This window comes from Caretta caretta, chromosome 1 (assembly GCF_965140235.1).
Source record: "Caretta caretta isolate rCarCar2 chromosome 1, rCarCar1.hap1, whole genome shotgun sequence".
Lineage (NCBI taxonomy): Eukaryota > Metazoa > Chordata > Testudines > Cheloniidae > Caretta > Caretta caretta.
Window position 1 is genome coordinate 126,516,111 of NC_134206.1, and position 14,470 is coordinate 126,530,580.

General features: G+C 41.6%; 1 protein-coding gene across 5 annotated transcripts in view; it reads right to left on the bottom strand.

Moving 5' to 3' along the window:
• Positions 1-14,470, bottom strand: part of DHRSX (dehydrogenase/reductase X-linked) — a 223,268-nt gene that overhangs the window by 26,052 nt on the left and 182,746 nt on the right. For all 5 annotated transcript variants that reach the window (XM_048859796.2, XM_048859786.2, XM_075131084.1 and 2 more), the window contains one exon: positions 9,017-9,224. In XM_048859796.2, the coding sequence (XP_048715753.2) occupies positions 9,017-9,224 (208 nt within the window). The remainder of the gene's footprint in view (positions 1-9,016; positions 9,225-14,470) is intronic.

A 14,470-nucleotide genomic window follows, 5' to 3' on the forward strand; every position in this document is an offset into this window, starting at 1 on the left:
TCAGCAAACCTGTAGATCACACCACACCTTCATGTAGTTTCTATCTGCACACACCCCATCCAAACTATTCCTCTGCATCTTCCCTACTTTTGATGATGTTGTCCCAGAACTGCTCCTCCACTCAGGGTAGCATGACAGGATTTTTTAGTGAGAGGCCAATGGCTTTTTCCCCTGCCTCACAGTTGTGCCTCCTGATGGGGTGCAGTGAAGACTCGCTGATACTCTCCCTCTTCTCTGTGGCTGGATGTTTCAATTAGAGGAATACTGGGTGGCTCGCTCTCCATCTCCACAGGTGGTGTCCTGGCAGCTGTCCTAATGGGAGAGCCTAGTAGCAACCACTCTCTGCCCTTTGGCCAATGGATTAAAATGTAAAACACCTTCTATTACCTCTGGAGCTGGAGGCCAGCACTATCTGCAGCTTCCCTGCCTGAGTTAGACTAGGAAACTCCTGCTTTGGAGTATGTACTATGATGTTGAGTTCCTGTTGGAATGGTTATTTTAAAGTTGCTGGGATTTTATTGCATTGTATAATTAACTGAAGATGTTAGGGCACGTTGCAAGGTCCTAGGTGTCTTTTTCTAACATTTTAAATAAAAATTAAAATATGAATATGCCACTAGGCCACTGGGACAGCATTCTAATAAAGTCTTAATGAAATGAAACTTGCCTGAAAAAGATGGTAGCTCTTTACCAGAGCACACTGCATTGCAAAGCGTTAGACACACACAACTATGAGAACATATAATTATAGTATTGTTGCCACAACACCTATTGCATTGTTAATGTCGTTTGAATGAATAATGTCACAGATCTCTAAAAACTAAGCTGTCCTCCTGGTGGTGGAGCAGAAGCATGATCCTGGAGGAGGCTTGAAGTCAGGGATAGCCTTGCATTTTGTTTTGGGGGCTACCTAGCAGAGACCAGACATACTACAGAAAAGATAACACTTTCTATCTGGAGAATGGAGAGAGGAAGTAACACAACAGCAACTGGAAATCCTCTGTTTCACAAAGTGACCCAGAGAAGGGCACTCTGTGTACAGACGCACACAAAGAGGCAGTCAGAAGCTAAAACTTAGTTTTTTGAGCCACTTGCTTCCAGAAAGGGAAAGCATGAGGAGATGCATTCCTCAGGGAAAAAATAATTAACTGGCTATATAGACACTCATTTAGATTTAGTAATAGCCATGGATATTCCTTATTTGTTTTTAAAACTCTGTTCCATAGAGTCTTGTTTGTGGCTAGATTTTATCCAGATTTACCCCAAACCCTGTTCTTTTATCCATGTTCCTAAAATGCTGTATTTGACTTGGCATTTCCAATACAGCATTTCTACACAATCCTTCTTCAGAGAAACAAAGGAACGTTTAGAGTAGTCTCTTCTAAATGCTTATCGCCCGTAAGTTTCATTAAATGATCGTTTTGAGTTCAGATGCTAAGTTGAAACTCTATTTGATCCATTCCAAATGATTTTGTTCCATTAGCTGTAGTTCCACTTTGATCATCAACTCTGGCAGAAGCCCCACTGATTGGAACTAGACTGAACACTCACTAGAAAATGTGTGATTGAAAACAATCCCACATTGGCAGGAGGGTGGACTAAATGATCGAGTAAGTCTTCCCCATCTCTAACTTCTATAATTCTGAATATGAAAATGTTTTCACCATCAGAAGAACTTCATGTGTCTTCTCTTCAAAGAGATAATAATCTTTGGCACCTGCTGTAATGTTTTAAATGTTCTCTATGCCATATCCTGTCAACTATTGCCCATCCATTAAGGCACTACAAAGAGCATTTCTTCATTGATTTCTATGGGAATTGTATCTTTTCAGGTATGTTGAAAAACTTGCATTGGTAAAAATCAAATGAATTTGAGAGTTTATCCTTTACCACACAAAAGTTAACAATAAAAATCTTCTTTTATTAAAAACTAAAGCTTTGTCAATACACTCCTCACTTGTTTATAACTTTCATCCATTTATCCTTGCAAACTTTTAACCAGAAGCCATTTTACATTGTACAAAAAAAATGTAGATTTATCTTGGATTTCCTTAGGCCATATTTCAGGGTAAAAAGAGTCATGATATTGTAGGGACAGACACTCCTAGAGAGTGGGTTTTGATGCTGATATATTGTTACTTTCAGCTGTAGAATTTAATTATTCTAATTCTGTGCAGCTGCTATTAATATGTGGTGATTTGCTTGTCTTCTAACACCTCAAGCAGGAAGCTGAAACGCATTTGCTACATTCAGAGTGCCAAAAGGAAAAAGTGCCTCATTCTGAATAGCAAATGTGATTCTAAGTCTTGTGCAAAAATTCTGATGGCATGAAAGATAAATCCAATTTTTTTGGATTTTGTTTTCCAGCATCACTTGAGCATTTGTAAGATTTCTTAACGATCATTTAGAAACAAGTGAAGAAAACAAAGAAAACAAACAAACCCCTAAAATTAAGTTTATTTCAAGTTTTGGAAGAAATGGGGTAGCTCACTCTGACTGACTGCTATAGTCCCTATGCCTTTCCTCACTTTACACTTTCCTCAATAACCCAAATCGATACAGGTCATGAAAGCTTATGTTCAGCCTCTTCTTTGCTTTGGATTTAATAGTCAGAAATTCTTATTTATATGGGACAAAAATCTATGACGGACAATCAACTGAGGGGCAACCTCTTCCTCAGTTTCATCCTTACAGGATACCTTGGAATATACAGGTGGTCTGAGACAGATGAAGCATGAGAGAAGGCAGCTAGAGCTCTAGTGGCAAAGAATCTGAGTCCAACCAAATGCACCATACGGAGTTTTGGGAATCTTACAGCTGTGCAGAAAGCAATGAAATTAGTTCCTTTCTTCCACCATAGCACAATGAAATCCCATGCATTGGAACTGTTTTTGAAAGTGGATATTATGGAGACTCCTCAGTGATTCCATACAGTGGTAGAATCAAATATTTCCTTCTGTAAGGAGTTATTATATTAGACTAGGTAATTTGGATTTAGAAACAACTTTCAAATTCTAAAGGGGAAGAGGCAGTTCTGGAGAGGACAAAATGCATCACCCTCTCTGCTTGAGTTTCAGCCAGTATCCTTCACTGAAGTGGTTGTGTTTGACCACAGAATTGATTATATTTTAGTTGTGGGTTTGATGAGAGTCCTGTTAACTAGTCAATTATTGTCCTGTTAATTTGTTATCTTTTACAGTTTGGGGCTGTGTTCCTTTAAACTGAAGTCCATTATCCATTACGGATTCTTAAGGGATAACATCTGATTGAACTCTAGAGAGAGTTCTATCAGGCTTTGTCTACTAGCAAGTCATAAGGCTGAAAATCAATTTACATTTTAAAGAAGGAATACTTGGTTTCTCTCACACAGTGACAGGGGTAATGACCATGTATTGAAACCTCCTGCAGGGGGAAAAGAAAAAAATCTATAAACTGTATTGGAAATAGGATACTTAAAGAAGAAATTTTACAGTGGGGACCGGCAACCTTGACAGAAAATATAAGAGCGGCAGATGATCAGCACTTCTCAGGATCAGTCCCTCAGTCACTACCTGAGAGTGGACATTAATCTAGCATTTTTTATAAGATTAAAGGAGCTGGTAATACTCACTGATCCATGCTTTTACAGTGGTGCACATCACTGCAGTATGTTGGAGAGCAATTTTTAATAATGTTAGGGAGATTTTTTCTGAGCTTTATTCAGTAATCAGAAGAAAACATTTCATATGCTGTAAGCAGCTTAAGTTGTCAATACTTAAAGAAAAGTAAATGAATGTGCAGTGGCATATTTTTAAACTTGGCTGCTTAAGAGTTAAAATCAGGCACATAAATACCTGTTTTAGGCAGGTCAGGGACTGTAGCTGCAAAGTGCTGAGGGTCTCCTGGGAGGTGATGAGCTGAGTGTGGCTGGCACCTCACAGGAGATATTTGTCTCTTCAGAAGTTTGGGCTCATAGATGTAAAAGAAGTGGATTTAATGCTAGTGAAGATAGTAATACAGTAAGCTGGATGTTTTCTATTTGACCTTCTGGGCCCTTAAATGGAATAAAACAAAATGGCGACAAACAAAAGGAGAGAATGTAAGAGGGGACAAAACCATTCCATAATTCCTGTCTGGGAGCTATTTGGGCCGGGCGTACATCCATCAGTGCCAGGTTACAGTGGATGACGGAATTCCTGTATATGTTTACAAAGTGCTTTGAGAGCCTTTAGGATGAAAGGCTCACCCCGATATTAATATTAATAACAACCTCCCCATGTTCAATGTGTTGTTGCCACGTAACCCTAAAAACCAGACTCACGCTTACCAACTCAGAAATGAAATTCTGGGGGAGGGAAGAAAAAACCCACAAAGAAATAAATAATATCCACTCTCGTTGCGTGTAACTAAGGGATCCAGTTCTGCCATCATTATTCATGTACTGTTCTGGGGGAAATTCACCCCTAATCAGAAGGCTATCACGTATCATTTATTTTGAAGGCTTAAGTGATATGTTGCCCTTGTCTTGGCTCTCTGCATGGAGGTACATACAGTCCCACTGCAGTGAATTGGACCATATGTGGAATAAGCAGCAACTCAATGTGGGAAGGAGTGGCAGAATTTGGCCCCAAATAAGTAAGCATGTTGTCAAAAATTAAGCAATAAAAAGGAGAAGGTAAAGTAAGGTACAGTATAGACAGCTAATGAAGGGGGAGAGACAAAATTCATAGAGACAACTTTTATTATTCTGTCCTCCCTCTGCCCCCACTGCTTTACAGAAAAAGTGCAGCATTGCTACAAACAAAGAAAGTACATTCTGACTCAAAAAGCAACCCCTCAATTGCTGGATTCTCATTTCAGACTCTGTGAGTATGGCACTTCAAAGCAACTCACTATCTCTCCTTCATCTATTGATACAAGACAGCTTTGCCTTTTTTTTTTTTTTTTTAAATTTACATAGTGTAGTTGTATCCGTGTTGGTCTCAGGATATTAGAGGAACAAGGTGAGTGAGGTAATATTTTTTATTGGACCAACTTCTGTAGGTGAAAGAGAGAAGCTTTTGATCTTACACAGAACTCTTCTTCAGGTCTGGGAAACTAACTCAGAATGAAAAGGAGGACTTGTGGCACCTTAGAGACTAACCAATTTATTTGAGCATAAGCTTTCGTGAGCTACAGCTCACTTCATCGGATACACTTTCCACAGTATGCATCCGATGAAGTGAGCTGTAGCTCACGAAAGCTTATGCTCAAATAAATTGGTTAGTCTCTAAGGTGCCACAAGTCCTCCTTTTCTTTTTGCCAATACAGACTGACACGGCTGATACTCTGTAACTCAGAATGCACTGCTAAATACAAGAAGGAGCAGATTTTTTTTAGACTGGCATTTCCTATAAGGAATAAGAGGGGATGAGGGACTGCAGGAAGCATTACTATTACAGCTGTAAGTACTCAATTCCCTTTTGTGATAAATCCAAACTCACTTTATGTGTTCAGTGACATCCTATTTAGTTTCTAAATATCGTCAATATAGTACCAAAATGAGTCCCTTGACACAACAATAAAGCTGAGTGGCACTGAGTGCTGCAAACAATAAGATATCTTATTTCCTTTCTGAGAAAGAGAATTTTTGCTGTGACTCTGCACGGAATGCTGAGCTGTACTTAAACACCTTAAAGAAAATTAATGTTAGCAAGTGAGGTAGGAAGGAAACAAACAACAAAACTGGAGTCTGGCACTTTGAAAAGAAATGGCAGACAAGACATGAAATGTAGCAAAATGAAATTCTTTTAGAATGTTGTGTTGCATTTCATACAAGTGTTCCCCTTACAGTTTTTGCTAGCAGTATGCAAGTGAAAAAATAAACACTATACTTAAAAAACACTATAAAGTGTTTCTAAAACATGGTTTTATTTGTTTATATTTTGTTTCTACAGCAGTTCCTTCAGACTCCAGGCCCTTTATAAAACATTAAAACTAACACTATTTCCATATCAAAGTTTTAAATTATTTTATTTTGTGGGACTGAGGATCTGTTCCTAGATCATCTAAAGTGGTTCATTTTAATTTGGAAAACAAACTTTTCCATTGGAATCAGGCTTAGTTCACTTAACCCAATCCTACCTGCAAAGCCGTGGGATAGTCACAAGCAGAAAATTCTCTCTTCACAGCTCTTTTGTTTATATTACAAAATTTGTACCAGTGTAATTAAACCAATTTAAAATTGATGTAGTTACCCCAGTGCAAACCCCTAACAAAGATGGATTTCAGTGACATTTGAACTGGTTTAAGTGCATCTTCATTAGGGGTTTGCACCAGTGTAACAAGATCAATTTTAAATCAACTTAGTCACACAGCTGCAACTTTTCCATCATAGATCAGGCCTAGAAGACAACATGCAACTGGAAGCATGCATTCAAAAGAGAGCCACATCGTTTTTCATTTGTCCTGCCTCTCTCTTCCTTCCACTCTCCTGTACACAACACAGTGCTTACATAGTGCCATCCAGTGTGATGGACACCATCACATAAGCAAGTAGAACACACACTGCCATTAGAGCTTGCCTCTGGTTCTCAGAATGTGATCGGATGTGGAAGGTGCTTTATGAGAGCATTTTGCATATTTGGGCCTCCATGTTAGCAAGTCATTCCATAAGCTTACACTAAACTAATTTTTTTCTTTGGGTGTAATGATAATTTGCGTGTACAAATAATCCATATTACTCCTGGGGGAATTCTGTACCATTGCGCAATGCAGAATTTGCACAGAATTCCATGTTTTCCCTGCATAACTGGGGCTGCAGAGCTGCTGGCTTCCACTTGGGGCTGCTGGACTCTTCAGAGGATCCTGGGAACTACAGGCCAGTCAGCCTCACCTCAGTCCCTGGAAAAATCATGGAGCAGGTCCTCAAAGAATCAATCCTGAAGCACTTGCATGAGAGGAAAGTGATCAGGAACAGCCAGCATGGATTCACCAAGGGAAGGTCATGCCTGATTAATCTAATTGCCTTTTATGATGAGATTACTGGTTCTGTGGATGAAGGGAAAGCAGTGGATGTATTGTTTCTTGACTTTAGCAAAGCTTTTGACACGGTCTCCCACAGTATTCTTGTCAGCAAGTTAAGGAAGTATGGGCTGGATGAATGCACTATAAGGTGGGTAGAAAGCTGGCTAGATTGTCGGGCTCAACGGGTAGTGATCAATGGCTCTAGTTGGCAGCCGGTATCAAGTGGAGTGCCCCAAGGCTCGGTCCTGAGGCCGGTTTTGTTCAATATCTTCATAAATGATCTGGAGGATGGTGTGGATTGCACTCTCAGCAAATTTGCGGATGATACTAAACTGGGAGGAGTGGTAGATACGCTGGAGGGGAGGGATAGGATACAGAAGGACCTAGACAAATTGGAGGATTGGGCCAAAAGAAATCTGATGAGGTTCAATAAGGATAAGTGCAGGGTCCTGCACTTAGGATGGAAGAATCCAATGCACCGCTACACACTAGGGACCGAATGGCTAGGCAGCAGTTCTGCGGAAAAGGACCTAGGGGTGACAGTGGACGAGAAGCTGGATATGAGTCAGCAGTGTGCCCTTGTTGCCAAGAAGGCCAATGGCATTTTGGGATGTATAAGTAGGGGCATAGCGAGCAGATCGAGGGACGTGATCGTTCCCCTCTATTTGACATTGGTGAGGCCTCATCTGGAGTACTGTGTCCAGTTTTGGGCCCCACACTACAAGAAGGATGTGGAAAAATTGGAAAGAGTCCAGCGGAGGGCAACAAAAATGATTAGGGGTCTAGAACACATGACTTATGAGGAGAGGCTGAGGGAGCTGGGATTGTTTAGCCTGCAGAAGAGAAGAATGAGGGGGGATTTGATAGCTGCTTTCAACTACCTGAAAGGGGGTTCCAAAGAGGATGGCTCTAGACTGTTCTCAATGGTAGCAGATGACAGAACGAGGAGTAATGGTCTCAAGTTGCAGTGGGGGAGGTTTAGATTGGATATTAGGAAAAACTTTTTCACTAAGAGGGTGGTGAAACACTGAAATGCGTTACCTAGGGAGGTGGTAGAATCTCCTTCCTTAGAGGTTTTTAAGGTCAGGCTTGACAAAGCCCTGGCTGGGATGATTTAACTGGGAATTGGTCCTGCTTTGAGCAGGGGGTTGGACTAGATGACCTTCAGGGGTCCCTTCCAACCCTGATATTCTATGATTCTATGAGTGTAGTAAACAGCCTGGGGGGATAGAGGCTGCAAGCTCTGGCTGCCTGGCTTGATCCTCATTCTCCTGGGGACTGGAGAGGGCAAAGGGTGAGGGATGGGCAGGGTCGTACCACACAACGTCCCATGGTGGGATAGTAAAGAAGCTGTGAGGGTGGGGCGTAAAGGCTCTGGAGGTGTAAGTGTCTGGGCCGGGGGGTGAGGGGTTCCCTAAGGCTGGGCTCTGGGGGAAAGAGAAGGAGGTGTGGGTGTCTGGGATCTGGGGGTGCCCCATGGCTGGGTTCTGAGGGGGGAGAGAGGTGCAGATGTCTGTGCTTTGGGTGCCCCATGCAGCTCCCTCCAGCAAACGCCGCCTGGAACTGGGTTGTCTTAGGGGTTTATTTAACTCTCTGCTCCTGGGGGAATCTTTTTTGTTGTTGTGTGTATTGTTGACATACCTGATAAATTATAAGAATAGTTGAAACTGGAGTGATTATATTGTGTTATTTTGACAAATAAAATATGCAGAATTTTAAAATATTGTGTGCAGAATTTTTAATTTTTTGGTGCAGAATTCCCCCAGGAGTATTCATATGTGTAACTACAAACAAAGAGACAGTAATGCCTTCCTCTTGATCTCACGCTGTGTCTTGTCCTTTCTCCATCGTCTAAATAAGTTCTCTGGGGCAGAGATTGACTTTATCTGTTCTGTGCACTTTATCAGCACTGAAACTATCATAATAAATAAAACACATAAATGATAAGCCTGAAAGTCTCTGTAGTCCTGCACAGACTGCAGCTCTAGCAATGCAAAAACATGACACCGAAATCATTAAAATAATCATGTACCTTGAAAAATAGCCATGCTGTCATCCACTTGACCACTTTTGTAGCCCAACAGACATTTTTGTAGAGCTCAGTGTTCACTACTCCAGGGTCTACTACATTAGCTGTCACATGGTTCCCATCTGAAGTTATGAGATGCTGTAGTCGATAGGTAAACAATACAAGGGCAAGTTTGCTTTGGGCATAGGCTCCATGGGGTGAATAAGAACATCTGTATAGAAAAGAGGGAGAGAGGAAAATAATCAGAAGAAAAATGTTATAGCACAGATATCACATGCATTGCCAGTTTGCTAAATTATGCAGTAGACAGCAACACAAGTAAGTAGGCACAGGAAAGCCTTATCACTTGAAAGCAGATTGCTTGTTATAGTTCTGGTGACTATTTCACTAGATTCAATGACTGCTTTATGGACAGTATCTTAGATAAACATACATGTGATCAGAATCCGTGCTGCAAACAATTTAAAAGGTATCGTTTTTCCTGGAAATGCTGAAATATCAAGCCACAGAATGCCCCAGTCTCATTCCTCCTATTACTTATTTATTCTTTATACAACTGCAGCACCTATTGGGCCCTGATCACGGATGCATTATGTTGCCGCAGATCACAGACTAGGATTATAACAAGATACAGGTGGATAGGCAGGCAAAAGTGTGTGATGGTTAGTATGGTGACAAGCTAATTAAAAGTTGTACTACAGAAGTCATAAAACCTTTAACATTGGAAGATAACTAGTTAGAACAACGGTTTAAATGGAGCCCATGACAAACGGCATATGTAATGTAAACATAAAACTGATAGACTCTATGTCAAAACATTTATGTTCAGAACCCATGTGCCCCTTCTGTGATTCAGATGTTGGAAGTTCTCAAATTCAAATTCCTCAAAGTCAACCTTCTTAGTTAGTAGTTGCTGATTAATCATGTTTCACTTCATTTTTTAAAATTCTGTCTGAATAAAGAATGCTACTGTCAAGCAAATTAGTAGGTATGTCACTGAAAATACTCCCCCAGATTGGGGTTTCAACATCACTTCTATGAATTCCACTTCCATGACAACTCTGCTTCTGTAATTACTGCAGACCTTTCATTTAATCTCTCAGCGCTTCACAGAGACAAGGGTAATGCCTAGGAAGATTTTCTGTGTTTTGTTATGCACAGAAGAGTATGTGCTGACTGAATGGTAACTGTTTCTCAGAATTCTGTTTACTCTTTATTTCCCATATCATACTTGGCTTTTAATGTTCTGTACACTTGACTAGTCAGCCTTGAGGTGGAAGAATAGGCCTCTAGCAAGCACTCTCATTTCATGTGGATTTATAAGTCCAGTGAAGCTATCTAACAGCAGTGCTGGATGCCAACAATGTGAATAATCAGGAACTTTCAGAAGCAACAGTGACTTTAATAGCCAAGTCTCTTTGTTTTCAGTATTTACCGATGTTTCTCGGAAAAATCCCCGGCTATTGAAAAAGCTAGTATTTGGATTTTACAGTTTTCATCTGAATTTTGGCTTTTGCAGGACCTGGGAATTTCTTGGAGAGAGACAGGAAGGGAACCAGGTCCTGGGACCTGAGACCACCTGACCACTGCAGCAACGGGCCCTCAGAGTGGAACGCTACTAGGGTGAGCATATTTGAACATTCAAAAAAGAGGACACTCCACGGGGGGGGGGGGAGGGGGGGAAGGGGTTGGGGAGATACTTGCTCGCGCCCCCTGCCCCCACCCCTGCCCCAAATCCACCCCTTCCCCACTCCCATTCCAACCCCTTCCCCAAAATCCCCACCCCAAATCTGCCCCCCCCCCCGCCCTATTGGACCCCTTTCCTCAAATCCCTGCCCAGGCCCAGCCTCCTCCCCTGAGCGTGCTGCGTTCCCCCTCCTTCCCCCCCTCTCTCCCAGCCATGCAAAACAGCTGTTTCATGGCGCAAGCGCTGGGAGCTAGGGGGAAAAAGTGGGCACTTTCTCCAGTGATCAACATTCACTTTCTTTCTCGAATGATCAACATTCACTTTCTTTCTTGAATGATCAACTCTTCTTTGGGGAAAAATAATAATGGCAAAATCCCCAACGTTTTTAGTTATTTAAAAATTCCTCCCGGACGGTGATTTAAGAACCAAAAAGCTGGACGTGTCCGGGAAAATACAGACGTATGGTAACCCTAAATGCTGCATCCCATGAGTATTGAGTCCCCTTGCCAGACAGAATGCTCTCCTGATCCCAGGTCCAGGGGGACAAGGGGGTTCTCTCTGACAGGGATATCAGACTCACAGGGTGCAGCCTTCTTCACTTCTTCTATTTAGAAAAGCTGGACATGCACAAGTCCATGCGGCCAGATGTGTTGCATCCGAGAGTGCTAAAGGAGTTGGCACATGTGATTGCAGAGCCATTAGCCATTATCTTTGAAAACTCATGGCAATCGGGGGAAGTCCTGGACGACTGGAAAAAGGCTAATGTAGTGCCCATCTTTAAAAAAGGGAAGAAAGAGGATCCTGGGAACTACAGGCCAGTCAGCCTCACCTCAGTCCCTGGAAAAATCATGGAGCAGGTCCTCAAGGAATCAATTCTGAAGCACTTAGAGGAGAGGAAAGTGATCAGGAACAGTCAGCATGGATTCACCAAGGGCAAGTCATGCCTGACTAATCTAATTGCCTTCTATGATGAGATAACTGGTTCTGTGGATGAAGAGAAAGCAGTGGATGTGTTGTTCCTTGACTTTAGCAAAACTTTTGACACTGTCTCCCACAGTATTCTTGCCAGTAAGTTAAAGAAGTATGGGCTGGATGAATGGACTATAAGGTGGATAGAAAGCTGGCTAGATTTTTGGGCTCAACGGGTAGTGATCAATGGCTCCATGTCTAGTTGGCAGCCGGTACCAAGTGGAGTGCCCCAAGGGTCGGTCCTGGGGCTGGTTTTGTTCAAAATCTTCATAAATGATCTGGAGGATGGCGTGGATTGCACCCTGAGCAAATTTGCAGGTGACACTAAACTGGGAGGAGAGGTAGATACACTGGAGGGTAGGGATAGGATACAGAGGGACCTAGACAAATTGGAGGATTGGGCCAAAAGAAATCTGATGAGGTTCAACAAGAGTCCTGCACTTAGGACGGAAGAATCCAATGCACCGCTACAGACTAGGGACTGAATGGGTCAGCAGCAGTTCTGCAGAAAAGGACCTAGGGGTTACAGTGGACGAGAAGCTGGATATGAGTCAACAGTGTGCCCTTGTTGCCAAGAAGGCCAATGGCATTTTGGGATGTATACTAGGGGCATTGCCAGCAGATTGAGGGGCATTGCCAGTGATCGTTCCCCTCTATTCAACACTGGTGAGGCCTCATCTGGAGTACTGTGTCCAGTTTTGGGCCCCACACTACAAGAAGGATGTGGAAAAATTGGAAAGAGTCCAGCGGAGGGCAACAAAAATGATTAGGGGACTGGAACACATGACTTATGAGGAGAGGCTGAGGGAACTGGGGATGTTTAGTCTACGGAAGAGAAGAATGAGGGGGGATTTGATAGCTGCTTTCAACTACCTGAAAGGGGGTTCCAAAGAGGATGGATCTAGACTGTTCTCAGTGGTAGCAGATGACAGAACAAGGAGTAATGGTCTTAAGTTGCAGTGGGGGAGATTTAGGTTGGATATTAGGAAAAACTTTTTCACTAGGATGGTGGTGAAACACTGGAATGCGATACCTAGGGAGGTGGTGGAATCTCCTTCCTTAGAAGTTTTTAAGGTCAGGCTTGACAAAGCCCTGGCTGGGATGATTTAATTGGGGATCGGTCCTGCTTTGAGCAGGGGGTTGGGCTAGATAACCTCCTGAGGTCCCTTCCAACCCTGATATTCTATGATTCTATGATTCTCCCTTCCTGATGCTGGCCCTTCAGCATGGTTCCTGTCTGCTTCCTCTGCACAGTGGAGGAGCGAAAAGGGCAGGAAGCCAGGCCCCAGCAGCCAAGACCACCTGACTGCTGCAGGAAGCAGAAGGCTTCCTTGACTGTCACATTGTGAGTAACCCCTCCCTGTCCTCTCCGCCATGCCCCAGCCACCGGGAATTCCAGACACCCCTGCCCCCATGCCAGCTGCCCTTCATTTTTGTTTTTTATTGATTTTTCACCCTTAAAGAAAAATTAAACAAACACCAATAAATTCCAGGGAAATTTAAGAAAAGAAATAAAAACGGAAAGCAAAGGGCTGTATTTGCATCCTAGCTGCAGGAAGTAAAGAAGTATAATATTAACTTGCCAGTTCATTCTCTTTAATTGTTTCTATATTTGTCCAAAAGAAAAAGTCAAGTAGCAATAAAAACAAAATGACAGTACAACTTTGAGAGATGAGGTGAGTGAGGTAATATCTTTTATTGGACCAACTTCTGTTGGTGAGAGAGAGAGACAAGCTTTTGAGGTACACAGAGCTCTTCTTCAGGTCTAGGAAATGTACTGAAAGGGTTACAGCTAAATACAAGATGGAACAGATTGTTTAGCATAAGCAGTTAACACATATTTCAAGGGACCATTCAAGGTAAAGTGGCCACTTGAAATGGTCCCTTGAAATATGTGTTCACTATTTATGCTAAACAAGCTGTTCCACCATGTATTTAGCTGTGAGATAGTAATAAAGAAGATCATATAAAGTGTCATAACATCAGTCAATTGTCTGAGCTGTAACATAATAGATAAAGTAGCTCAACCATTATAAAGGTATCAGCCGGGTCTAGGAGTGGACTAGGTCTTTTAATAATGAATAAAAACCACTTTTAGTGTTATTGCATTGGAATAAAAATGACGGAGTTAGTCAAAGTAGTGCAGTTATAGTTTAGGGTGTGTGTGTGTGTCTGTGAGAGAGAGAGAGAAAGAGAGAGACCAGTTATAGCGGATGCATATAAGTCCATAGTACAAGTTACCACTGGGCATCAATTAACCTAGGTTCAAAGCAGATCACTCAATGTCACCCTGGGTATGAAAAGGAATCTAACCTTAACACATTATTTCCACAAAGGAAAGTATAAGCTGCTAAATCAACTCCACAGAGACAGAAAGACTAAGTACACCATTCAGTCATTATGTTAACTTTAGAATTTGATTGCTGAATGTGCTCATGCAATTTGTCTGAGCAATTATTGGTCTCAGATTGTTTTCTTTTTAGTTAACCAATTTTAATTTGTATTATTGTTAACTCCTTGATTTGACTAACTTGATTTACATTGTAACCTCAATCTAATTTTCATATTGTTTAGAACTTTAGAGAAATATAATAAGTTCGTTACCTCGTAGTTGTTTATGGTCTTGAATAAAAGTAATGAAAACACATTGAATTGGTTTTCTCTGATCAAATGATAATGAGGTAAAAATAACTTTCATTAAAAGGGACTTGAATTAAACATTAATAAAACATTGACACAGGTCCTGAAAACCCAGTTACTACTATTAATTCCATTATTTCTTGTCTTACTTTTCATAGAAT